Below are 26,916 nucleotides of genomic sequence, written 5' to 3' on the forward strand. Positions count from 1 at the left end.
TTAATAATTACTAAATATTATAAAAGTTCAATACTTTCAACTTCAGTTATTGGTAACAAAAAAGCTATCACAAGATTTAAAATGTTACCTTCTTTATTGCTGATAATTTGGACGAAAATTCTGAATATATTTCATTTTTACTCTAGGAAACTTATAGAAATTTATATAAAACAACTGTCATATAAAGCAATAAACCATGAAGTAATAAATTAAATAAGTAGATTTATGTGACATGCAAAGAACAGCAAGCACCACCACAGTGCTCTTCTTGAACACAAGAACACATATTTTACCCTTTTACCTAGATGACCTCTCTTTCACTATTTTAACTAATTCCTCCGTACTTTCAAAGCTCAAACTTTATTTTCTTGCTATCGTTATTGTTGTTTATTTTCCTTATCAATTTCTAGGATGAGTGGAAGTTCAGTGTTTCCAAGGATGAGATTCAAAGAGAGCAGCATATGCAAGATATGCCCTTTATTAGACATAACACAGAAATATCTTGTTTCGTTACCATTTGCTCTACTACAGTACTGTACTAATAGTTTGCCAAAACATAAGATTACCTAAAGATCCCTCATATTTGGGTTTGAGATGAGTGCATACATATGACCATGACCGAATCTATTCTATCAAGATGTGGAATATCTGGCTGTGCTATTCTGCTATGTGCACTTTAATATATACATCTCACTGTATATTATTTTAATATGCATGTGACAATAAATGAATGGACAAATGGATAAATGCAGCTCTTACCAAATCATCCCTATTTCTTACAATTCTGAGGTAAATTAGTCGTAAATCAAACATTACTACAGGAATTAAATGAGTTAGCCTACACAAAGCATCTAACACAGTATCAGGCTATCAGGCACAGCACATTTACTGAAAACTTGAATGACTTAATCCTCCTTTTTTAGGTTCCTAAGTAATTTGGAAAAGTAAAAAACATTCTTAAAAATACATGACAAAAATGAGGTGGAAAAAGTGACATCTTTATCTCCCTTAAATATGCTCAATGAGTTAGAAATGCAGGAAGAAAGCAAATAACAAAGTAAAAAAAGAAATTTAAAAGCATGAAGTTCCTTAGGATCTTAAATTTCAGAGATCTGACAGAGAAAGTAGATCATTTATTTACAAGTAGGCAGATAGTACTGTTCACAGAAAGGTTCAAGAATTTTTTTTTTTTCTTTTTTTTGAGACACAGTCTCACTTCGTCGCCTAGGCTGGAGTGCAATGGCATGATCTTGGCTCACTGCAATCTCCATCTCCCAGGTTCAAGCGATTCTCCTGCCTCAGCCACCCCAGTGGCTGGGATTACAGGCACACGCCACCACATCAGGCTAATTTTTGTATTTTTAGTAGAGACGGGGTTTCACCATTTTGGCCAGGCTAGTCTCAAACTCTTGACCTCAAGTGATCCTCCTGCCTCGGCCTCCCAAAGTGCTGGGATTACAGGCCTGAGAATTTCTTTAAGGAATCAATAATCAACAGTTACTTTCACAGTGTGCTATATCCACACTACTAAGGAACTTCTAAAATTACTCATAAGAAGTTAAATATTTGATCACTATTCTCCAAAACAACATCTAAAAGTCTTACCATATTCCCCATCATCTCTGCTTTGATAATCTTGGCTCCCAACTTGTTCTTCTCATCAACACTCAGGATATGAATGGACTCATGCTCTGGACTTCTATTGGAACAGGACAGATTAACAGCATATGAAATATAGGTGTAATGCAAGCAATAACATCAAAACTCAAATGTTATTTTAACTGACCTCAACAAAGCATTCAGCACCAATAGGAGATCATGATTGTAATACATGTAAATTAAACTAAATGTTCTTCCAAAAATTGATAGTTTAAAATTCTCTGTTACAATGCCACAATCAACTATGGCAGTTATAACAACTGATCAAAATCTCAATAACAATGAGATAAATAGCATTTATCAACTCTTCTTATTTAATATCCCCATGCTCGTTATTTCAAAAAGGAAACAAACAAAAAACTAAAACCAGGCCATAATTCTATACATCTTTGGAAACTTTTCTCATTTGACATGATAAGTTGTTAATAATCTAAGAAACTATATTTAACTGCATTCAAAGAATAAAAGCAATGATCATGTGCTTTTTTGTAAAGTCAGTCCAGAACATAACATATAGTCAAATAATATAAACTAGTTTAAAACTGATACCATGTGCCAAACCTATACTATGGAAGTCTCACACAAAAAAAGAAACCGCCAGCCAAGGTCAGATTTCCCTAGCTTACTGCCTTAAGAAATAATTCAAGGCTACAGTGCAGGACAGTGACCTCAGTCAAGAGCCTGAAGGACTTCTGAGTAAAGGAGACATAGCCAGGAGTCCAAGAATTCCAAGGCAGCTAGAATTCACAGAACAGAGTACCAAAGAAGAGAAAGCTGCACCATAAGAAAATCCCAGAGAACTGCACAGGGTTCCCCTTGAGTACTCAGCAAGAAACTACCTGCAGTCAGGGAAAGAACCAGCCGAAAGGATTGGAGGGAGAGTACCTGGCACTCCTGGGAACTGCATGTTCAGTCACACTAGCCAGACTAGGAAACCATGTAACTCAAAAAGCACTAGACACAGTATTAACAGTCTTGCTTCATTAGTGGGAAACAGCATGCCCTAGACTAAATGCTGCTCTGGGCCCACCTAAAAAAATGTTAAAACGAAAGTTAAAGGATCAAATGGTTTCCAATTAACCATATTCCAGAACAGAGTTCAGGAGTATTTATAGAAATTCAGAAATGTCTAGCACTCAACAAGGTAGTCTGTAAAACTTAGTATCTAATCAACGATGATCAGATAGGCAAATAAGTAGAAAAACACCCATAATTAGAACACAATGCTATTAGTCAAAATCAACCCAGAACTGACACAGATGTAAAAAACAGCAGACAAGGATACTAAAAGTGATTATTATAACTGTGTTCCATATGTTCAAAAAGTCAGACACAACAAAGATATAAAAAAGATCCAAAATAAACTTCTACAGATGAAAACTACAATGTGTGAGATAAAAAATATACTGCATAAGATTAATGGAAAATTAAACTGCAGAAGTAGAGTTTGGTGAACTTGAAGCAATTTTCTGCATGAAAAATGGAACACAGAAAAGAATCTGTAAAAATGAAAACAGCATCAGAGGGCTGTGGGGCAATCTTAAGTATCCCACCATACATGTAACTGAAGATAACTATTTTAAAAATATATTTGAGGTTTATAAAAAGTATAAGTAAAATGTATGACAACACTAACAGGAAAGAAAGAGAGAAATGTAAATAAACAATGATAAAGTTCTTACACCATTCAGGAACGGCATATCACTTGAAGATAGACTATGGTAAGTTAAAGGTGTAGTACACCATCAAAGACAAAGCAACCACTATGCTTTTTTAAAAAAATTACAGCAACCAAAGAAATGAAATGGAATCATAAAAATAATCCAAAACAAGTGACAAAAAGAGGACGAAGCGAACAAAGAACAGCTGGGAAAAGTAGAGAACGAATAGCAAAGTTACATATTTGAACCTAATTATATCAATAACATTACATATAAATGGTCCAAATACCTAAATTAAAAGGCAGAAATTATCAGATTGATATAAAAGCAAAACTCAACTGCAAGAAATGTTCTATAAACACACAGACATAAGTATGTTAAACATAAAAGGATGGAAAAAGATATACCATGTTAATGCTAGTCAAAAGAAACTTGAAATGGCTACATTAATATCAAACAAACAAGATTATGGAGAAAAAATATTACCAGGGACAAAGGTCATTTCATATGAAAAAGGAGTCAATCCAGCAAGAGCATTTGAATACATGAGAAAAACTGAAAGAAGAGAAATAAACAAATCCACAATTACAGCTATAAATTTCAATACCTCTCTATCAATATTTGATAGGATAAATATAACAGTCCTCCCTTATCTGCAGGAGTTATGTTCCAAGACCCTCAGTGGAAGCCTGCTATCTTGGATAGTACCAAACCCTATCTATAGCATTTTTTTTCCTATATATACATACCTATGTTAAAGTTTGACTTATAAATAAGACACAGTAAGACACTAACAACAACAACTAATAGCAAAATAGTACAATTACAACATTATACTGTAATAAAAGTTATGTGAAGGTGGTGCCTCTTGCAAAATACTGTAATATTTTCAGAGCATGGTTGACCATGGGTAACTGAAACCTCAGAAAGCAAAACCATGGATAAAGGGGGACTACTATAAACAGAATCGGCAAGCACATGGAAGACTTAAATAATACCATCAACTAACACGCCCAAATGGACATTCATAGAACACACCACCCAACAAGAGTAGAAAACACATTCTTTCCAAGTACATACAAAATATTTCCAATATACACCATGTTCTAAGCTATAAAGACAGTCTCAATAAATTTAAAGGAATTCAAGTTATATAAACTATATTCTTTTATCACAATGAAATTAATTAGAAATCATTAACAAAAGTCTCTGGAAAATTCTCAACTACAATATTTGGAAACTAAGTAACACACCTGTAAATAACCCATCGGTCAAAAATAAGACCAAAGGAAAACTATATAACACATGTCCGAACTGGTGGAATGCTGCTAATTTAGGGGGAAATTCATAGCACTAAATATTTATATTAGAAAAGATCTCAAATCAATGACCTCATCTTACACCTTAAGAAAGCAGAAAAAGAGCAAATTAAAACAAAGTACAAATAAATTCAAAAAACAATAAAAATCAGAGTAAAATAAATAGAAAATAGAAAAACAATAAATTCAATGAAACCAAAAGCTGATATTTAAGGCAATAAAATTGATAAACCTATAGCCTGACTGATCATAAAACAAAGACACCTAAATTACTAATAGAGAAGTAACAGCACTACACTTTGTAAGCACTTTACAAAAAGATATCCAGATGGCAAACAAGCACATAAGAGATGTTCGGCATCAGTAGTCATTAGCCATTAGGGGAATAAAAATTAAAACCACAATGAGCTACCACCACACGTCCACTAGAAGAGCCAAAACTTAAAAGACTGACCATTTCAAGTTCTTACAAGGATCTGGAGAAACTGCAACTCTTATACACTGTTGCTGATCATGTAAAATGGTACAATCACTTTGGAAAACAGTTTAGCAGTTTCTTAGTATTTAAACATACAGTTACCATATGATCTAGCTGCTGCTCTCCTAGGTATATTTGTCCAAGAGAAAGGAAAGCATATGTCAATACAAAGACTTGTACATGAAAGTTCAGAATTGTACATAATTTATAACAGCCAAAACCTGGAAACAATCTCAATATTCACCAACGGGAGAATGGAAAAACAAATTGTGATGTACCCACCAATAGTATATTACCCATCAATAAAAAGGAATGAACTACTGACATATGCAACAACATAAATGAAGCTCACAATAATTATGCTGAGTGAAAGAAGACAGACCAAAATAAGAGTGCATAACGTATGATCCCATTTACATCAAACTCTAGAAAATGCAAACTACAGCTGACCCTTGAACAACACAGGGGTGAACTGCCCTGGTCCACTTATACACAGATTTTTTTCAGCCAAACGTCAATCAAAAATAAAGCATTCATGTGATGCAAAAACTACAGAGTGACATTTTCATGCATGTGGGTTCCAACTTGAGTATGTACGACTTTGGTATACTTGAGTGGTCCTAGAACCAACTCCCACGAATTCCAAGGGACAAATGTCGTCTATAATAAAAGAAAGCAGATGTGGTTGCCTAGGAGTGGAGAGCAGGGGTGTGGGAAAGCAGGAGAGAGAGATGATGAAAGGGCACAAAGGCTTTTGGGGGGGTGATGGTTTAATGAGAATACATGCATTTCAAAATATACCAAAATGTACACTTTTGTATATTTGCAGTTTACTATATGTCAATCATACTTCAAAGTTTTTTAACCCTCAAAGGGAATAATACATTTTAAAACTAGAGTATAACTAATTTGTCATAATCTTAAATATAAAGGATATATCTGATATTACTAGTTTTCCTGAATTCCCAGATTCCATAATATTCTATGAAAATTAACCTTAATCATATTTTCTACAAATTTGGTTTTCCAAATCAAAACATGATCTACCAACAATATATGGAAATTATTTTTAAATAATTAATTCCTCTGGGAGGGGAATCTTTTAACAGATAGACAGCATTGGAATAAAAAAAAACAATCTCTACAGAAAATCTATAGTAGCCATTTCTTCCCATATTGTTGAAAGGAAAGACAATACTCTGGTGTTTAAAAAATCTAAAATATGTGAGGTAAAGCAACACTAGAAAGTAACATATTTTCATTCCCCTCATATTCTTTCAGTCTACATTTTAAAAAACAATTAAAATGAACAGTAGGGACACTGCATTCATGTAAGCAGGAGAACATTATTGCTTTTTATATGCATCCATGGGCTGAGTTATTGCTTGTTTTATTAGTTGTACTTTTTTGTATGGAAAATATTTTTCAGTACTTTTTCAAATTAAATGCTAAGGTACATGTCATTTTCATTGTATTGCAAATGTAATTTACCAGAATTTCTGGCAATCTAATCATATCTCTCTTTTACTTACTAATCAAAACAACTTTTCTCAATTTGCATTCTTTCCCATTCAACTTTCCAACATTCCCTGCTTTAAAAACTTATGTTTATGTTTATTATGTGGAATTATAGATATTATATTTTTACATGTATGTATAATGCAAATTAAATAACCACAGTTCGTGCCCTTTCTAAAGAGCACCAGTGCAATTATTCCCCTATGAAGTCGCTTTCTCCAGGGTCTGTCTCTCAAATTCTTGTTTCCTAAGTGAGAAACTTCTTGGCTTCTTTTCCTTCTGCTATTTGTACCTGACCAGGTTTTTCTTCCCAACTAAATTTATGTCTAGTTCCTCCATTTCTCATCTCAATATCAGCCAACTGAGAAACCAAAGAATCGAAGAAAGGTTCTTTAGGATAAGCAAGCGATTTACTCAGTATTTCTACAATCTTTTCTGTTATTCCAGTAGATGCTTACTATAATCCAGATGTAGAACAAGTTCACACATAATCTTCTATTGAGCTCCATATCCAGAAATAAGTCACCTTGCAAGCAACCTTAAGTCTGATAGGATCAGAAGAATCAAAGACCAAGCCATCCATCAATCCATCTCCTTCTCTCAAGAAGAAATGTTTCAGGACTATCAACACAAACTACTATATCAAATGTCAACATGGCAATAGATTCACGCCTACTAATAGATATGACCAAAAATAAAAGTATAAATACCTAAAAACAGGGTACTAATCAAATTCTCAGTTTCTAATGCAAGCTTCTTATGAAGAACTAAAAGTTGTTTCTTTATAATACCAACACCAATCATAACTGACTCTCTATATATAGATCAAGAGGATCACAGATATTCTGGGAATCATGTGTCAAAAAAAAAAAACACTGGCATTAAGTCATTAAGAAAGAATTCCTAAATTTTCTCCCTTGCCACCTACAATCTGTAGCCACACTTTTCCTTTTGTTTTAACTATTTCCACCCAAAGCTAATCCTTCTACTTTTATAAGTAAACTGGACCCCACATTCACCCGCATTAACCTCAGGGATCTTGTTCAGTTGCCCCATCTATCATCTGCCTATCTGTCTTGCTTCTTCTAAAATGGATACTGACTCTTTTCCATTAAACATGTTCTAGTATAAATACACTTTCCATCTCTACCATTCCATAACTCTTAATAATTTAGTCTACTAAAATCTGGCTTCTATACCCTCTTTTATGTTATCCCAAAGAAGTTTGTTATTATCCATCCAAAGGACACATCTTTGTCATTTTACTTTCCTCTTCCCCTCACTTCCCAGGATGCAAGTTTAGAGATTCAATCAAGGAAGGCCAATGAAGGTAGCTGAAGTCCATTTAAAGCCCACACATTTTCAGACGATAACTAGAATCTCAATGGATCTTTAAAAGTGGTGATTTCCATTGTCATGAAATGGAATACTCTACACAAGTTTTTTTAGTATTTTCTAACAAGAATTAAATTGTTTATTAGTAGATGAGGATAAATGACAAAAAATATACAAGAATTCTGAACATCTTTTATACTAGTAATTTCAACATTAACAGTTACTTCTACACAATATAACAGTAATAGTTGTCAAGTAAAGACATTTAAATGAATGTTGTTGAGCACAAAGTAACTGAAGAAAATATTATTCTATTTTATTTTGTGAATACCACAGCAAAGACACTGTTCTACAGCAAAAATCAGGGAATGGGCTCTTCCTTTCTTTCCCTAAGCATTTATAATGATGAGCAAATGCTTTGAAAGAAACATCACCATGACACCTGCAATTATCCTGCAAAAAGAAAGAAAAAAAAGAAAAGCCCAAACATGTCTCAATTTCAAGAATTACTGCTATATTTCTGAAGTCCTTTTTATAATTAATTTCCAAAAAGCAAACCCTATTTTCACATTAAAATGTACTCTTTGAAACACACACAGAGACAGAGGTTGAAAACCTTTGAGAAATAAGTAATTAAAAGAGCTCTAGCCCAATAATATTTTTAAAACCTGCAATTAGTCATGCATAGTATAACGACATTTCAGTCAATGACAGACCACATACGACAGTGATCCCATAAGATTATAATGCTGTATTATTACTGTACCTATTCTATGTCATGTTTAGACACACAAATACTTATCATTGTGTTACAACTGCCAACAGTGCTCAGTACAGTAACGTGCTCTACTTTGTAGCCTAGAGGCAATAGGCTGTACTATATAGTGAAGGTATGTACTAAGCTATACCATCTAGGTTTGTGTAAGTACACACTATGCTGTCCACACAATGACAAAATCACGTAATAATGAAACTGCCTAACAACAATTTCTCAGAATATATCCCCATTGTTAAGCCACATATGATTTTATTATTCTTGTGCCGGCAGTGTTCACAGATCCCCCTTATTATTTTCTTACCAATTGCCCTCATATTTGCTTCCTTGCTTAAAGATCTCACAACTATACTCAAAGTCTTCAGAATCTAGCGTCCTTTGCTTGCCCTTCTGGGCTACAGTAACAAATTGCCAAGAATGACATCCAAAGGTTAAAATATTATATAAAAAGGGTTAGTTTCTGATATTAAACTTGTAAAATCAAAATTAAAGACTTCTCATTAATTTTTGTTCACATTACATACTACTCTAAGTTTGAAATTCCTGGAAATACTTAGCCAATATATTTTCTAACAAAAGAAAAATATATGCAAAAGCACATTTCATTTCTAATAAAAAGTTTAAGGTTCTTAACTGCATAGGCCACTACAGTGGATGTTTTTCTGCTAGTTAACATAATCGCAGGGCCTAAAATGAATAAAGGAAAGAGTGACAAATTTGAACATATTTAAGAAAGAATGAATGAAAAAAGAAAAATAGGAAATTACAAATGATGAAAAATCTATTTGCATTACATGACAAATATAAAGAGCTCTCACAAACAAAAACTCAAAAAGAGGGCGAAACATATGACTAGTTAACAAAAAAACTACAAATAAACAACACATGAAAGTATGGCAAACTTTACTCATATTTAAAGAAATAAAAATCAAAGAAATAGTCTGTTTCTCAATTACACATATGGCAAACATTTTAAAAGTTCAATAATGCTATCAGCAGGAAGTAGGAGAAAAGTCATTCCCATATATGACTATAAGAGTTTAAATTGGTTAATACTGCAAAATATGTAAAAAGTAAAATGCATGTACTCTTTGACCTGACAGTTCCACTCCTTGGAATGTATGTTACAGCTATATTTAAATAGCATGCAAAGATACACACAAAAAATTAAATGCGGAATTGTTTCTTAGAGCAACAAACTGGAAACAACCTAAAATTCCATCAATAGGAAACTGGTGAAAAATATTAGGTTATGCCTAGTTTTACAATGGAGTATTAAAGAGCCTTTAAAATAAAAAGTGTAGGTACATATGGGCTAAAGTAAAAAGATCTTTAAGATATTGGGGAAAAAACCAAGATTTTTGAATGGTATATGCATTGTATAGCTATTTAACACATATACTAAATACATCATATGTAAGTTTTTATATGTTTTTTATAAAATTTTATACATTAAATTAAATATATATATTACACATTTTCAAATACACTAAAAAATTTAGAAAGACACTACTAACACTGTTAACCTGGCAAATGGGATTAGGGTTAGAAGTGACATGAAAGGTAGATTTACAGTTTCATTTTATACTCATCTATGTTTTATATTCTTGTTTTATACTCTTCTGTCTATATTGTTTAAATTTTATACATATATATTTATTAAGATTACAAATGGCATGTTCTAAAAAATAATACTGGTGTATATAGCAAGAAAGTTAAAGATATATAAACAATACATAGAAGTAAGTAAAAACCAATTCAACTAATTTTTCCAATCATGACCATTCATATAAGATAAAGATGATTTGTAACAACTTACAGTCTGGTAGACTGACCCATGATATATGGTAATATCCATTTTACAAGACACAAAGTTATTTCCTAGTCCCTCACTGAAAATTCTTCCCTTCTTGCAGCTTATCTTTTTTCCTCTCTCCTATGCCTCTAAACTGATCAACTTTTCTTGTATTCTAACAAAATTACTCTCATGGAGCGTATCAATAACTTTTCCATAATCAACGTATAAAAGAAAAAGATTTTTCTTTCCAAGCAAATTCAAGGTTCTCCATTTTTAACCTTATCTGAAAGCAAGCTAAATAGACATCAGAATACAGAGCCTAAGTTCTACAAATAACTAATTACATAATAATATCAATAGTAACAAAAACAGCTAAGATTTATGGAGCCCTTACTAAGTGCCAGATATTATGCTAAGTTTTTCATACACATTAACTCACACGACAACCCCATGAAATAGATCCCGTTGGTATCCTGGTTTAAGATAAGGAAACTGAAGCACAGCAAGGTCAAGTGTCAACTCTTACGAAAGGTGATAGACCAGGAAATGCTTAAGTGTTATACACAGGATTGCTAGATAAAATACATGACACTTGGCTAAATTTGAATTTCAGGTAAATAATTTTTTTTTTTGCATACATATATCCAAATATTACAAGGAATTTATTTTTTATTTTAAAAAAATCTGGAAACCCTAGTTACATAAACACTTTGTAAGTCATAACCTGAGTTCCCCTCAGTTTCTGCATCTGCAAAATACAGGGGCTCAGTCTATTTCTTCTAGTTCTAAATCATTTCTATGATTTTTTTCCTAGTTCTAAAATTCATTAGTCCTAAAACTCTCTAGAATTCTAGCATTTTATAAAAAAATGCAACATATTCCCAGGATAATGTTCAGACAAATGAATAACTTCTAACAATCTTTCACTGGATCTTTCTAGGCATTCTTCAAGGTCCTGTCGTCTTGGTCTCCTACTTTACAACCACTATACATTCTCAGGAATCTTTTTTTTTTTTTTTGGATGATTCCTAGATTTTTTTTTCCCTCTCTAGCCCATCGCAGAATTCATAGAAAGCTTCAAACCCTCTGTACTATCAAATCAACACAGCGAACAGAAAATACTGTCTTCAAAGGAAAAATTACGTGTATACATACATATATACACACACATATATAGCTTTTCGTGAGTGCTGTCTTCAAACCAAAAAATTATATATATACACACACACATACATACACAGCTTTCAGTGAGTGCCTATATTATAGTGTATCTATCAGAAGCTTACAACTTAAATAAGACATACAAATATGCAGCAATCAGACAACCAGTTGGAATACTAATTGTGTGGTATTACTTTGCAGACATGTTGCTTAGCTAGAATCACAGAAGGCAGCCTTCAGATCATCCAAACTCTAACCCAATCCTAATGGTATCAGGAAATAACAGCCTCATTCCCGTAGCGACTGGGAACTGGAAACGGTCTACCACCCAGGGTACCTGGAGTGAAGACTGGACAATTATATATGCACACAGCCTTAGACACTAATCCCTGCCATGTTTGTTTAGTCAATACAATTGGATTTCTCCTTCCATTTCCTGGGAGGAAAGCCCTGACGTGAACCAGAGTCCATTTGACTGGGGCTTAATCACTCAGTTCAGATTTTGCCAGCTTCCTCCCACTGAAAATTACACACTGAGTTTTCTAATCCACTGCTTCAGATGGAGTCATTAACAAAAGTGATTTATCAGACTCACAACCCCAAACCACAGTGCTTTTATCTGCTACAACCACGGGTTTCTATTATTTCCTAAAACCTCTTCCTTTAGTGTCCCACTCATTTGGTGCTATTTTAAAACATATTTTAATGATCATTCAAGTGTAAGTTATTACCCTTTGGACACTTGTTTTTATTTTTGTTTTGTTTTGTTTTGTTTTGTTTTTTCTGGCTATCTCCAACAGGACCAGCAAATTTCTAAAGCAAATTCTCTTAGGTTTAGTCCCGTTCAACCTGGGTTTCCTCATCTTCTGACCCATATTATTAAATGTAAAATATAAGTGCAACATATATTTTACATTTAAAACTCTAACATTATCTTTAAAATCTGTCAACTGCCCAAAGTGGATTATTTCTTTCTCTATGCAAAATAACAACCATAATTCATGCCCCCCTCTGCAAGATCTCTGGCATGTATGTGTCACTTTATATGTGGGCTGTGGCAGCATGTTTTCCTTTTGTCTCCTAGACTTCCTGTAGATATGCAGTATTTATGATCATGATTATACTCAACAATAAGATAATTTCCTTAGAAAGTAATAGCATTGGCAACAAAATCTACCAAAATATCTCCAGCAGCACATACATTTAAAACATTAACTCATTCAGTTTTTTAAATTGCAAAGAAGCAACATATTTTGAACAAATATAGCTACTGAATTCTTTCAGCTCTTTAAAAAAAAACCTATGAAATAAAATGCAATCCATAACACAATACTGCATTGTTAAATCTGCATATCTTACCCCTTCTATCAATTTTAAGAAATGTGAGACCATAATCATAGCTAATAACTGATGTTCTAAAAATATAGCTCTGTTCTTTGAACTCTCTGAATCTTAATATTCACTTATTAGGTTAAAAAATGACAAAATACCCAGCAAATGTAGACTTTGTGTCCTGTAGATGTTCTTTTTTTGGAGGGTCACCTCTCAAGTCTTCATCTTGTGATTTTTCTCTTGTATCTTCTGGAACATGCTGGTATTCATCAGTACTGGTTTCCAGTGGCTTTTGATTTGAATGTTTCTTGCCTCCTCTCCCATCAGAGCGACTCCATGATGTTAATCTTTCTTCACTGTTCTCGGTGGGTTTTCTAAAACCACTACGCAAAGAGCCCTGAGCTACCAATGCTGAAGATGAACTAGGTGGTTCAAATGTTCTGCCCTTGCTGTGAAATGACAGCTCTTCATCATCAGAGGGTCTTAAGAATTTAGCTCTCAAATTGCCAAAAGAAAACTCTTGATTTTGCCTTGGGTTAGATTCTCTTCCACATGTTTCTAAAGACCCAGGTCTCTTATCCTTTTCATCACCAATAAATTTATCATTATTGCTATTTTTTGCAGTATCTGTTGTAGCGTATCTATCCCTTGAACTGTTATCATATTTTACTAAGTCTGATTTTCTACTTTCCTGACAATTTTGTGCTTTATCTGAATATGTGGGTTTCCTCCACCGCTCCCGTCTATAATCTTCTCTCGTGGATGCAGCTTTTTCAGCATCTTCTAATTTCGACTGAAATATTTCCATTGACTACAAAGGAGAAAAATTAAACAAGATATCTAAAATTAGGAACGGCTCAGTGACTTGCACCCCACGTACCGCACGACTCACTGCCAAGTGGCACACTGAAAAGCCCACTAAGGGGGTGAAAGAAGACCCATACAATCAACCTACACTGAAACGAATACTTTTAAAAGCCTTGTGTAAACAATTAAAAATTATTAAATAACAAAAAAGATTCCAAAAGGATGGCCAGTTAGACCAAATGCTCTGCACTAACACAAAGTATAACACAGAAAACAGTATAAACAAACTTTTCAAAAAATAATTAATTCCTACTGGTTGTGAGATTCAAGAGGTTAAACTGCTAAAACACTCTCTCACAGAAAAAAAAAAAAAAAAAGAATAGTTCAAGAACAAGAAAGACTTGGAAATAAAAAATCATGTGTCCCAAAAAGCTGTACAGATACACCAAAAGGAAGAAAAGAAAGTGCTGAAAACTAAATTAACCTGGAAATTCTCTATATTTTAGGAAAAGGTAGTAAATAAATGTAAGTTATAAGAAAAAAAAGACACAAGAACAATTGATTCTAGAAAATCTAATATGCATTTATTAGTACTTCCAGAAAGATACAGCAAAGATGATGGGAGAAAAGCATTAATTTTAAAAATATATAAGAAAATTTCCCCAGCCAATTTCTCAGAAGGACTCATCCAATAGCCTTGGGTGGGGGAGAGAAAGAAGAAAAACACAGAAAAAAACCCTAACACCAGAATCTCAAAACTCAAGGGAAAAAAAAAAAAAAAAAAAAAAAACCTTTACAAGGACTACAAGGACTAGATCGGAGAAGGAGTGAATAAGTGTGAGCCTGTATATGGATAGGGGTAGATAAACAACAAATTATCTACAAAGGAAAGACAGACTTACAGCTGTTCATCTATAATAATAAATATTAGAATGAAGATTAAATTTTGAAAACAAAATTAAGCTATAATTCTATATAGAGAATTCAATTCACAGTCAAATTATCCTTCTTTGGTATGGGCAAAAGAAAATCGTCTTCAAAAATGCAGGGAATCAGGGGGCATATCACTAGCAATTCTGAGGGAAAAAATTACTCAAGATGATTAAGTCACACCATAAATGAATTAGGGCAAAGATCTCTGAAAAAAAGAACAGATGCTAAAAACCAAATGGCAAATGCACTGGTCAAGTTTAAATAATTGTTCTTGTAGTTGCAAACTTTAAAACAATTTTCAAGGAAAAGATGCATCATACATAGAAACAGAAAGTAGGAAGGTAGTTACCGGAAGGAGAGGGGATGGGAAGATGGAGGTCAAAGAGTGAGAAGTTTCCATTATTTAGGATAACTAAGTCCAGAGATATGATGTACACCATGAGGACTACAGTTAATAATATCACATTATATACCAAAAATTTGCTAAAAGAGTAGATTTTAGGTACTTTTACCACACACAAAAAAGGAGAATAACTATGTGAGATAAATGATACACCAATTTGCTTAATTCTAGTAATTATTTCCCTATGTATATCAAAACATCATGGAATACATACCTTAAACATATACAACATAAATTAAAACAATAAAAATTTAAAAAACAAGCACCTTTTACTCAACTTTGAATACAAGGATACTTAAACATGATACTCTTAATCCTAAATGCAAAAGTCATTATTTAAAGACAAAAAGACAAGAATACCGGCTTCCAATCCTGTTACCAAAGTTCTAAAATTATAACTATTTCAAGAAAAGAAAGTTTAAATATTAACAGAGAGGAAAAAAGCAAAATAATTATTTGCATATAACTACCTTCCCACATAACCCAAAATTTTAAAAATTAGAATAATAAAAGTTTAAAAGAAGGGCTGAACAGCACCAACACCAAGTCAGAAAACGTTTTTAAAATTCAATTAACCTCAATGGCATATGCATAATAAATGCACAGAGAATACTGAAGAGCATAAATAAATACTCAGTGTTTTGGGATGAGATGACTCTATATTATAAAGATACTAGTTGTCCTTAATTTATCTATACATTTAGTTAAATTTAAATCAAAATTCCAAAAAGTTATAAATTTGTAACAAATTTTGGAAAAATGTTAATTTCTGTAGAGCTTAAACTAAATTTACTAAGAAAAATAAACATATAGGAAAGCAAAGCTAATATTTTAGTGACTAATAAGTCTCTTATAGTGACTAACACATAGTAGGTGTATATTATTTGCTATCTGAATAATTTACTGAAAACCACAATAATTAGAACAGTATGATACAAATTCCAGGAAAAGATAGAAAAATCAATGAAACAGACTTGAGAGTAAAGGAACAGACCCATGTATATAAGAAAATTTAATGTATAACAAATGTGTCATTTCAAATTAGTGAGAAAAAAAATTCATTCAATATATAGTAAACAACTATATAAGACTTATAAAAAGTTTGATGCCTATTTCATATCATACACAAATACATATATCAGAAAAATTAAAGATAAAACATAAAAAATAAAACTGAACAAGTACTCAAATAAGTACAGCTGCACATTTTTACGATTGTAGAGTGGGGAAGGCCTGTCAATGAATTATACCAAGAGTATTAATTCATGAAAAAATAATATGAGGGATTTTGATAGGTAAAAATATTCAAAATTTATCCATAGCAAATTACCAATGAAGTAAAAAACAAACATGAAATTGAGGGGGAGAAATCTGAACAGATTTATTAAAAAGTTTTAAATCATCCCAACAGAAAAATGGGCAAATAATATCAATAGTCAATTCACTAAAAAGTACAAATGGCCAAAATAAATGTAAAAAAAAATTCCAATTCGACCGGGAGCAATGGCTCATGCCTGTAATCCCAGAACTGTGGGAGGCCGAGGCGGGCAGATCTCGAGGTCAGGAGTTCAAGACCAACCTGACCAATATGGTGAAACACAACCTCTACTAAAAGCTAAAAATACAAAAATTAGCCAGTCATGGTGGCAGGCTCCTGTAGTCCCAGTTACTTGGGAGGCTGAGGCAGGAGAATAGCTTGAACGCAGGAGGTGGAGGTTGCAGTGAGCTGAGATAGTGCCACCACACTCAGCCTGGGCAATAGAGTGAGACTCCATCTCACAAAAAAAAAAAAAAAAAGAAAGAAAGAAAAGGAAAAAAAATTCCAATTCACCAGTAAACAAATGTATAAAAACAAAAGCAAAACTTAAAAACTTTGCCAATCACAACAGCATAAACTAAAAGGAAGAATCTTACTGTTGAAAATTATGTGATAAACAGATATTTATAAGTATAATTTGTTCATTCTTTCTGTAGAGAAATCTGGGAATATGTACCTTGGTTTAAATGTCTATATCCTTCAACAGGCAATGTCATTTTTGGTAATTCACCAAGAAAAATATGCAAAATGCATTGGACATAGTACAGCGCTATTTAACAGGGGAAAGGGAAAGCATATAAATGTCCATCTACTGACAAAGTGATAGATAAAGGAAAAGCCTGTAAATATATAAGAAAATATTAAGAGGTCATTAAAATGTCTGTATTTACTGGCAACCAACTATGTGTACATTATTAAGTTTAAAAAGCCAGGGCATATTCCATGAGTCTACTTTAAAACTCGGGGAGGCCGGGCGTGGTGGCTCAAGCCCGTAATCCCAGCACTTCGGGAGGCCCAGACGGGCAGATCACGAGGTCAGGAGATCGAGACCATCCTGGCTAACACAGTGAAACACTGTCTCTACTAAAAAATACAAAAAAACTAGCTGGGCGAGGTGGCGGGCGCCTGTAGTCCCAGCTACTGGGGAGGCTGAGGCAGGAGAATGGCGTGAACCCGGGAGGCGGAGCTTGCAGTGAACTGAGATCCGGCCACTGCACTCCAGCCTGGGCGACAGAGCGAGACTCCCTCTCAAAAAAAATAAATAAATAAAATAAAAAAAATAAATAAAACTCTGGGGAAAATATCTGGAAAAATATATTCCAGAAATCTTACTACTTTCTAAACCTGCTTTCCTCCGGCAATTGAAGAGAAAAAAAGAAAGAACATCAATAATGATTGCAATAGAAAGATTGTCCAGAAAAATGGGGAAATAGTTTCACTAAGAGTATATATACACTCTTTAAAAAAATTCCATAAAGTAACCAAACTGTAGAATACACCTAACTCTGGAATATACAAAACTTTCAATGGTGGTTACCTCCAGAAGTGTACCATGCAGATTTCCAGCATTGTTTAAATTTTCTCACAATGAGAAAATGTTATTTTTACATTAAATACACCCACATTTAAGTTTTATATACTTAAGTTTTACATTCATTATGTCAATAAAAATATGACACATGTTTAATAATAACGAAAAACAGAAAATTACTTTAGTATAAAGGCATGAAATTTAATATTAATTCAATTCTTCATGGCACAAAACAAAGTTAAAGGCACTTAATTTTTCACCTAATTCTGAAAATAAGAGGCATCTCCTTAATACAGATACTCACCCCATATCTTTCGGCTACAATGTCCTCAAAGTTTCTATTTTGTTTCTCAGCTTGTTCCTTCATTCTTAGATAAGACTTCCTTAGCCAGCTTAATCCACCATCTTCTACCACTGAAACTAAATTCCAATACTAAATATTAGTTATACTTTTAATGTGGTTATCATACAATTAATATGTATTGCTTCTATAACGACTTCTAAAATACAAAAATAAATATTTTTCTTTAAATATATAAGTGCATTTGGAACTCAACATATATATATTTGAGTGCCTATATATCTAAGTCACAGAGTTTTGCCACTAGGAAGAAGGAAAAGATAAACAAAACTATCTATAAGAAAACTGCAATCTAAGAGAATAAGAATAAAAGGACATAATTAATTACAATAAAAATAATGTGACCGCTATTATAAAAAGATATAACGGGTTTTAGAAAATGAAAAAAGTAAAGGTTTATTTCTAAGTGGAGGTCAGGGAAAATTTCACAAACCGGGCTCAAAAAAATGAGTTGGGTTTCTATTTCAAAAAGGTAAGAGTAGAGAGAACATTCCAAGAAATAATTAAGGAATAAAAGGACACACAGAGGGACAGGGCGTGGTGGCTCACGTCTGTAATCCCAGCACTTTGGGAGGCCGAGGCAGGCGGATCACGAGGTCAGGAGATTGAGACCATCCTGCCTAACACGCTGAAACCCTGTCTCTACTAAAAATACAAAAAAATTAGCCAGGCATGGTGGCGGGCGCCTGTAGTCCCAGCTACTCGAGAGGCTGAGACGGGAGAATGGCATGAACACGGGAGGCAGAGCTTGCAGTGAGCCAAGATCGTGCAACTGCACTCCAGCCTGGGTGATAGAGCTAGACTCCATCTCAAAAAACAAAGGACACACAGAGAAAGGGAGAAGAAAAAAAGCTACCTCAGCTGCAGAACAAAGAACAAATAAGGAAGCTATGGAAGATAATGCCAAAGTGGATGTTAAAACAAATTATTTTACTTTAGTCATAATTACCAACCATGAACATTTGAAGGCCTTCAACAAATTTATTAAGCTGGCTTTATTTTCTTCTTTACACATCACACTTTGGATAGTGTAAAGAGGAAATCAAATCAATTACTTAAATAAAAATTCTGTTGCTGATTTTCCTTGCCCCAGAACACGACTGCTTTTAAGATCACCCCAGCTCTATAACCAACAAAAATGCACACACATTAACCCCAAGACATATACAAGAATATTCATAGCAGAACACTGCAATAATCCCAGCCTGGAAACAACCCAGGAAATGTCTACCATCAGTACACAGGACACCCACATTGTGACATATTTCTAAAATATACTATTTAATATTATACAGCAAAAATAATGGAAAAACTACAACTATATACAACAATATGGATGAATCTCAAAATGTGGGCAAAAGGTGCTGGAAACAAAGGAGGACAAACTGATTTCTGGTGCTAGAAAACAAAATAATGGTTACCCTTCTGGTGACAAGGTAGTGACCAGAAGAGTCACAAAGGGGGTTTCTGGGATGCTAACAAGATTTTTCAAACTGTGTGCTGAGTACACAAATGTTTTCATTTTATGAAAATAATCAGTCTGCTGCTATACACTTATGGTTTGTACATTTATGTACACATATAATATATATGTAATATATTACATATAATTGTAGGATGGTTTTTACATATATTGTAGGAAGGTTTTTCTATTCATAGTAAATATTCACTCAATATTTTTTAATGTTTTTATATATATGTCACATTTCAATAAATGTTTACTTAAAGAAAAAACAGATTTTTCAAGACTCAAATTAATTGCATTCAAATTAATTCCATTCCCCCATTCAGATCTCAAAAGTTTATCTTTACTAAGCAATCTCTGCTAATATGACTTTTCTTTATAGGCCTAAAATATTTTGTACTTCAAAACCTAGATCTCTAACTAATGCAACGATTTTCACTTTTTATTCAAAAGCTTATTTTACTCTTGCTTTTTTGTTGCTATTTATATAGTTGATGAGTTCAAAAATAACTATGTAACCACTTGAAGAAGTTAGTCTAAATCTGCAATCTACACAGTGATAAGTAAAAGAAATCCACAGTAATAAATACCTATATGAATGTCTCAGCTACATAACTAAATTGTTTATTCCATAGAATTATATGTGAAACTGATAAAATGCTGATGGACATAGTAAAAATTTCCTGAACAATCACCAAAATATAATAGTACAGAGAAAAAAAAAAATCAGAGAAAAAAGTAAGACTGTTTTTATTCCTCTATGTTGACATTTATGAAGGAAATCCAATGGCAGTACAAATTTTCAGCCAATTCCTTCACTAGTTAAAGCCATACAATTTTAGAAATATTTATATAATAACTTCACCTTCAGTTGACAATATGTTCTATTTCAATAGTCCTATCAATCTTATAATCAGAGATGGCAATAATGAAGCCTTTTGGTAAGAAAAAAAATCACCAAATTTAATATTTAAAAAGGGAACAAAAAATACCAACTTGCAGTACCATCCCGAAATTCAATTTAAAAAATTTAGTGAATATTTATTATGAATATAAAAACCCTCCTACAATAGGAAGTACAAACAAGAATGTACAAGGCCGGGTGCAGTGGCTCACACCTGTAATCCCAGCACTTTGGGAGGCCAAGGTGGGTGGATCAGGTCAAGAGATCGAGGCCAGCCTGGTCAACATGGTGAAACCGCGTCTCTACTAAAAATACAAAAATGAGCTGGGCGTGGTGGCGTGCGCCTGTAATCCCCGCTACTCGGGAGGCTGAGGCAGGAGAATCGCTTGTACCCAGGAGGCGGAGGTTGCAGTGAGCCGAGATCGCGCCACTGCACTCCAGCCTGGTGAGAGAGCGAGACTCCACATGCCCCTCCTCCCAAAACAAGAAAAAAAACACACACATGAATGTACAATAGGAAGTACAAACATGAACGTAACATGGTTCAGGTCCTCTATGCTGAGAAAAAGATATATCAAATAATTATATAAATTCACTGATATGTGGCACTTTACACCTAGATTTCAAATCTGTTATTTATAAGTAAAAAAAAATTAAGAAACTTCCATCATATGCTTCCATCATAACTCAAAGTTATACTGTTACAGACAAAATATTAATACAACCAAATGAATCTGGGCTATATTCCCCAATTCTCTCAGAAACCAGATTAACATAAAAATAGTGATAAACTAACTAACAGGAAACCTAGATTTTAGTCTTGCTGCTACTATTAAATATTTGTAAAATCTTATGTATGTCATTAACTTCTCTGGACCTTTGCTCCCTCATCTCTAAGATAAGGCAGCCGATTTAAACCACCTTTCAAAGTCTTTTCAACTCAGATTCTAGCAGAAAAAGCCAAAAAATAAAGAGGGGGAAGAAATCAATAGGAAGAACAAAATCACATCGAAGGAGTCTGTAAGCAAGAATTCCTACTAACTACATGGTAATAAAAATAGTCTTCCACTAAAGAATCTAGAGTAACCAATGCTAGACTAGCAATCAGAAGACCTAGGTTCTAGTACTAACATGACTACAGGAAAAATTACCTAGTCACTCTAAGCCTTGGTTTATTGAGCTATAATATTAAAATAACATCTACACTGCTCTCCTTTACATGGCTGCCAAGAAAAAAGCTGATATATAACTGTGCCATATAAACTCTAAAATTGTACAAATATTCCCATTACTAAAATATGACTTAAAATAATTTTGTATGGGCTCTGAAAATGATTAACCTACTTTTCCACTGAATTCTAAGAAAAAAAATCAAGATTAACACATTAATTATTGAAAATATGTCACTTCAATCACTACAAAAACCTGTTGATAAAGCCTTCCCAAAAGATTTAATCATAAAAGTATTTGACATTATCATCATTATTGAGTAGTCACCATATTCCAGACACCGTGCTAAAACATTTTCTAATTTAATCTTCACATTAACTATATAAGATAGGTAATATCATTATTCCCTATTACATATTAATAAATCGGGCTCTGAGAGGCCAGAAAATGTCTCCAAAATTATGAAGCTAATTAGTGGAAATGCCAACATTCTAATCCCAAGTACACTGACTCCAAAGTCTAGTCCTTTAACAATAACACTATGTCACCTCTACCTTCTTAATACAGATATTATAATACTTTTAGATGCCTAACAGTTCCACTCCTACCATTGGTCTACATAGAATGACAACACTATCTACATACGCAGTAAAACCTGTCAATCATTTTTTAAAACTTAATTTCAACTCTGGGATCTTAGCCTCTGACAGAGAGAAGCTTTCTGCCATTTTTTCTGCTTCTGAATAAACATAAGATGGTAAAGAGAAATGGTAAAAGCATGATATGAACAGGAAGGGAGAAGGGCTCTCTAAAAGCTTTATGTAAGGTCATTTTCTCCTAGAATCTTTGATTCTGCTGTTTCAGTCTGCTAAAAGATACCACCTAAAGTAAAATTCCGGATCTTCTCCACTCAGTAAAGAACCTGTCAACTGGCAAGATCCAAAGATTGGGTTTGTCAATTCTAGGTTTTCCTCAAAGAAATTTACTGACTGTCCTCTGACATTAAGGATGGTAAAAGCCTAGATCATAAAAACAGCCCTACATAGTCATGGTTGAGTGAGCTAACTTATCACTCCCCAAACTTTTAAGTTTCTATGAAACAGTATTTCAAAGAGAACCTTGTATGACTACAGTTACTATCACATAACTCAGCAGGGACACTTCTGCCTGAAGTTGAAAGACAAAAAAACTGTTAACTATTACCAATAACGTTAGTAAAATTGCTAAACTAAGAAGGGACGTGTGAGGTGACTCTACTTGTCATTTCTACATAAAATACAGAAGAATTTTAACAAATAACCAAAATAAAAATCCACTATGTATAAAAAGCAGAAAAACATCCTACTGATAAATCATTAAGACAAAAAGAGAACATCATAATTTATAATACTACCATCTGTATGCTGGATTAATTGTAATAAACTTTTGAAGTGTCAACACAACACTTAATGGGAATATAAGTATTTTTAAAATTGTGTTATAAAGTATGCTTATGTGACATTTAAATATTTTGTCTCCATCTGCTGGAAAATAATAGCACTCTCCTAAGGTCAATACAAATTTTAAGAATTCTAGAAAAGTAGGAAATTCTGAATATATAAACCACATCTTTAGTTTTTATACATTATTTTCATGAAATTTCAGACAATACTTTTACATTTTGTTATAGAATATAACAAACCAAATGCATTATTATGTACTCACAGAATCATACTTTATATTAATCCATTTTAAGTAGAAACTCATATATGAGAATATTTTCAAGCACAAAACTATGTATTTAATTAACTTGCTCCCAAATACATAATTAAGACAATCTTTCAAAATACTAATAATTTAAATTAGGCTTCCAAAGACTGCAAATTTTTATCAATGCTTTCTCATATGTAAACTCATTATAATATCAAAGACATGCCTGAGGCCGGGTGCAGTAGCTCATGCCTGTAATCCTTGCACTTTGGGAGGCCAACGCGGTTAGGTCAATGCTTAAGTCCAGGAGTTCAAGACTAGTCTGGGCAACATGGTGAAACCCCATCTCTACAAAAAATACAAAAAATTATCTGGGAGTGGTGACGTGCACCTGTAGTCCCAGCTACTTGGGAGGCTGAGGTGGGAGGATCACTTGAGTGGGAGGTGGAGGCTGCAGTGAGCCGTGACTGTGACTGTGCCACTGTATTCCCTGGGTAACAGAGCGAGATTTTGTCTCAAAAAAAAAAAAAACCCTGTGTGTCTATAATCAAAATGTAGAAATACCTTTAGTAATTGATGACACACTACAGTCTTCGGGTGGAAGACCTGTCCCACCATCCTTCCAGTACGGATTCAATTCTCTTTCCATCAGTTTGGACTAGAACAAATTATTTTCAGAGGTGAAATTTCAAAAAATTAACAAATTATTAAAAATTAACAAATAATGAATCTGAGACCCAGTTAATAGTCATAACCCTGGACAAATCATTTAAAACATTCTTAAGACATGCTGTTCTGTAATTTACAGGAAATGTCTAAATTCACATTCATTCAATGTTTTTATTTACTGCCTACTGTATCTCAAAATTGTGCTAGTTGTAGAAGATTTAACTGTCAAAAATCCTGGTCAGCCCTTGCTAGCTTTTACTATAGTATGGAATACAGGCAATAAAAACAGACATGTGCTTTGAAGACAGAAATATACAGTACTGAGGATGCACAAAGAATTCAAATCCCTCTCACACTGAAGGATCAAAACTTCCTATAGGAAGTAATATGTGCAGTCTTAGGCCTAAGGATGAGCAGAAATTAACTGCATTTTCTTTTTTTGTGGGGGGAGGGAACATAAAGATGTTTCAGGTAGAAAGAATAGCAGCATGTTCTTAAAACAACAGAGAAAGTGCAGCACTTTCAGCAAACTTAAAGTAATTCTAACTGGCTAAAACTTAGAACTGTGACTAATGACAAGAGATTACGTTGCAGAACAATCAGGGGCTGGGCCATGTAAGCCATTCTGAACTGCTGTGAGGGTTTCATGCTGGGGCCAAAAGAGACTCATGAACGTGATCAGCTTTATATCAAAAAGAGCAAACTGGGCTCTCAGCATGCAGGAAAGTCTGGAGAACAAGATTAGAGGCACAAGTCCAGTCAGAAGGTTGTGGCAGTAATCCAGGCAAGAGATGATAGTAGCCTAATCACAATGCAAGTGCCTCCTGTGTTCTAAGCACAATGCCAGGCACTGGGACTGTAATGTGTAAGGTGGCCATGGTCCTTGCCATTAAATAAATTGTGGTCTAGAGAAGGGGGAAAGACAATCAAGCAACATAAATATAGGTAAGTGAGATCAACGTAAAGGGTGCTAAAGAACTACATACTAATGATACCTAAGTTGACCCTGGGGAGTAGGGGGTTAGAAAATCCTTCCTACAAGAAGTAATAATGGCAAGAGGATGGCAAGAAATGGAGCGAGCTAAATGTCTAGCTTCCAGGAATACAATATACTACTGAAAATTAAAATGCTGTGTAAAATTTGTTTTTAAAAGGGCTTTTTTAAATGTATCCATGAGCTGACGAAAAAGTAAAGAAGCTTCAAAGGACAAAATTTAAGTTAAAGGTTAACCTAAAGGGATATGCAAAACCATAAGGATTTGATTTCTTAGTCTGTATCAAAAAGGGTTCTGTCACCTCCCTTGTTAGTTTACCACAAAATCTTTCAATATCTATAGTCAAGGATTCTTCCAATGGTCTTAGACTCTCAAAAACATACACATAAGATACTCAACAGGACAAAAAAGGCTAGAATTGCATACTGAGGAGGACAATTGACAAGAGGCTAAACAAATTATGAGATACCATCTGAAAATGTACAAAAGATAAAGGATTTAAAACATAAAGAACTTCTATAAATCAGTTAGAAAAAGACAAACAACCCTAGTTGAAAAGTAAGCAAAAAACATAAATGAGCAGCTCATAGTATAAGAAATCTGAATGACCAAAAAACATGAAAAGACCTCTCTGATAGCAATCAGATAAATGCATTCAAAAACAATGAAATACCATTTCTTGCCCATTTATTAGGCTGATAAAAAAATAAAGTTTGACAATTACAGATATTGAGTATCGGAAAAGAAACATATGCTCCTGGTACAGTATAAACTGGATTCCAGATTACCAGGATTGTGCGATGTCCCTGGGAAAGTCATCAGCTTCGGCACTTCCTTACTTCTCTGGATTCATGCTTTTGCCTCATTTTTTGGTCTCTACAGATTTCCTATTGCTTCCTTACAAGCAAGGTGACAACCAAAAAGTATAAAATAAGCATGCTTATTTTACACTTTATCCACCAGAACTTCTAGATGTCTTGAAATGGAAGTATTTTTATGGTATCTAATTCAGTATGTACACTGAAACAAAAGTTGAGTAAGTTCACTTTCAATTTAATGATATTAACCTAAATTCAATGTTCACTCAACTTTATATATGCCCTAGATGTATAAATCTAGTAAACCTTGAAACTCACTTCCTACAGGAAATTTATTTTTCTTAAACTGATATATTTCATAGTTCTTCTCACTAATTGTATTAAATACTATAAAAAATAAAATATTATTTTACAAGTTAAACTGCATTTATATAAATGTCTTATAAGTTTATTAAAGGGAAATTAGAAAGTTAAAGCATTTCAAATATTCTCTTACCTGTTTAAGTGCTTGGGTTTTCTCTTGCTCTATTTTCCTCATAGTTTCCTTTTCAGCTTTGAGTGATGATGACGACACAGTCTTAACACACATAAAATCAACAGTCATCCACTCATCCCTCTGTTTAAAAAAAAAAAAGGCAGCCATTTCAATCCAAACTGATTAGAATTTAATAAACACTTGGTAATAAGGGCAGGGATTTTGGAGGCAATCAAACCTGAATCAAGTCCTACATGCCTATATAACTTGAAGCAAGTTTCTTAATCTCGCTATACTTTAGTCTCTCCTCTATAAAAAGGTATAAAATCCCTACCTTTCAGG

At 33.5% G+C, this 26,916-nt stretch overlaps 1 protein-coding gene across 9 annotated transcripts in view; it reads right to left on the reverse strand.

Annotated features, from left to right (window-relative positions):
- The window catches only part of CWF19L2 (CWF19 like cell cycle control factor 2), a 166,228-nt gene that overhangs the window by 123,988 nt on the left and 15,324 nt on the right, over positions 1-26,916 (reverse strand). For 8 of the 9 annotated variants that reach the window (XR_012423663.1, XR_012423665.1, XR_010580985.2 and 5 more), the window contains exons 5-9: positions 26,596-26,715; positions 24,182-24,275; positions 18,333-18,448; positions 13,195-13,847; positions 1,606-1,699 (exon numbers count right to left, since the gene is read on the reverse strand). Coding sequence is in view for 4 of the 9 variants with exons in the window: in XM_074015143.1 (XP_073871244.1) it covers positions 1,606-1,699; positions 13,195-13,847; positions 18,333-18,448; positions 24,182-24,275; positions 26,596-26,715 (1,077 nt within the window). In the remaining 5 variants the exon portion in view is untranslated. The remainder of the gene's footprint in view (positions 1-1,605; positions 1,700-13,194; positions 13,848-18,332; positions 18,449-24,181; positions 24,276-26,595; positions 26,716-26,916) is intronic. The other variant, XM_074015145.1, reaches the window with a different exon arrangement.

Source organism: Macaca fascicularis, chromosome 14 (genome assembly GCF_037993035.2).
Source record: "Macaca fascicularis isolate 582-1 chromosome 14, T2T-MFA8v1.1".
Taxonomy (NCBI): Eukaryota; Metazoa; Chordata; class Mammalia; order Primates; family Cercopithecidae; genus Macaca; species Macaca fascicularis.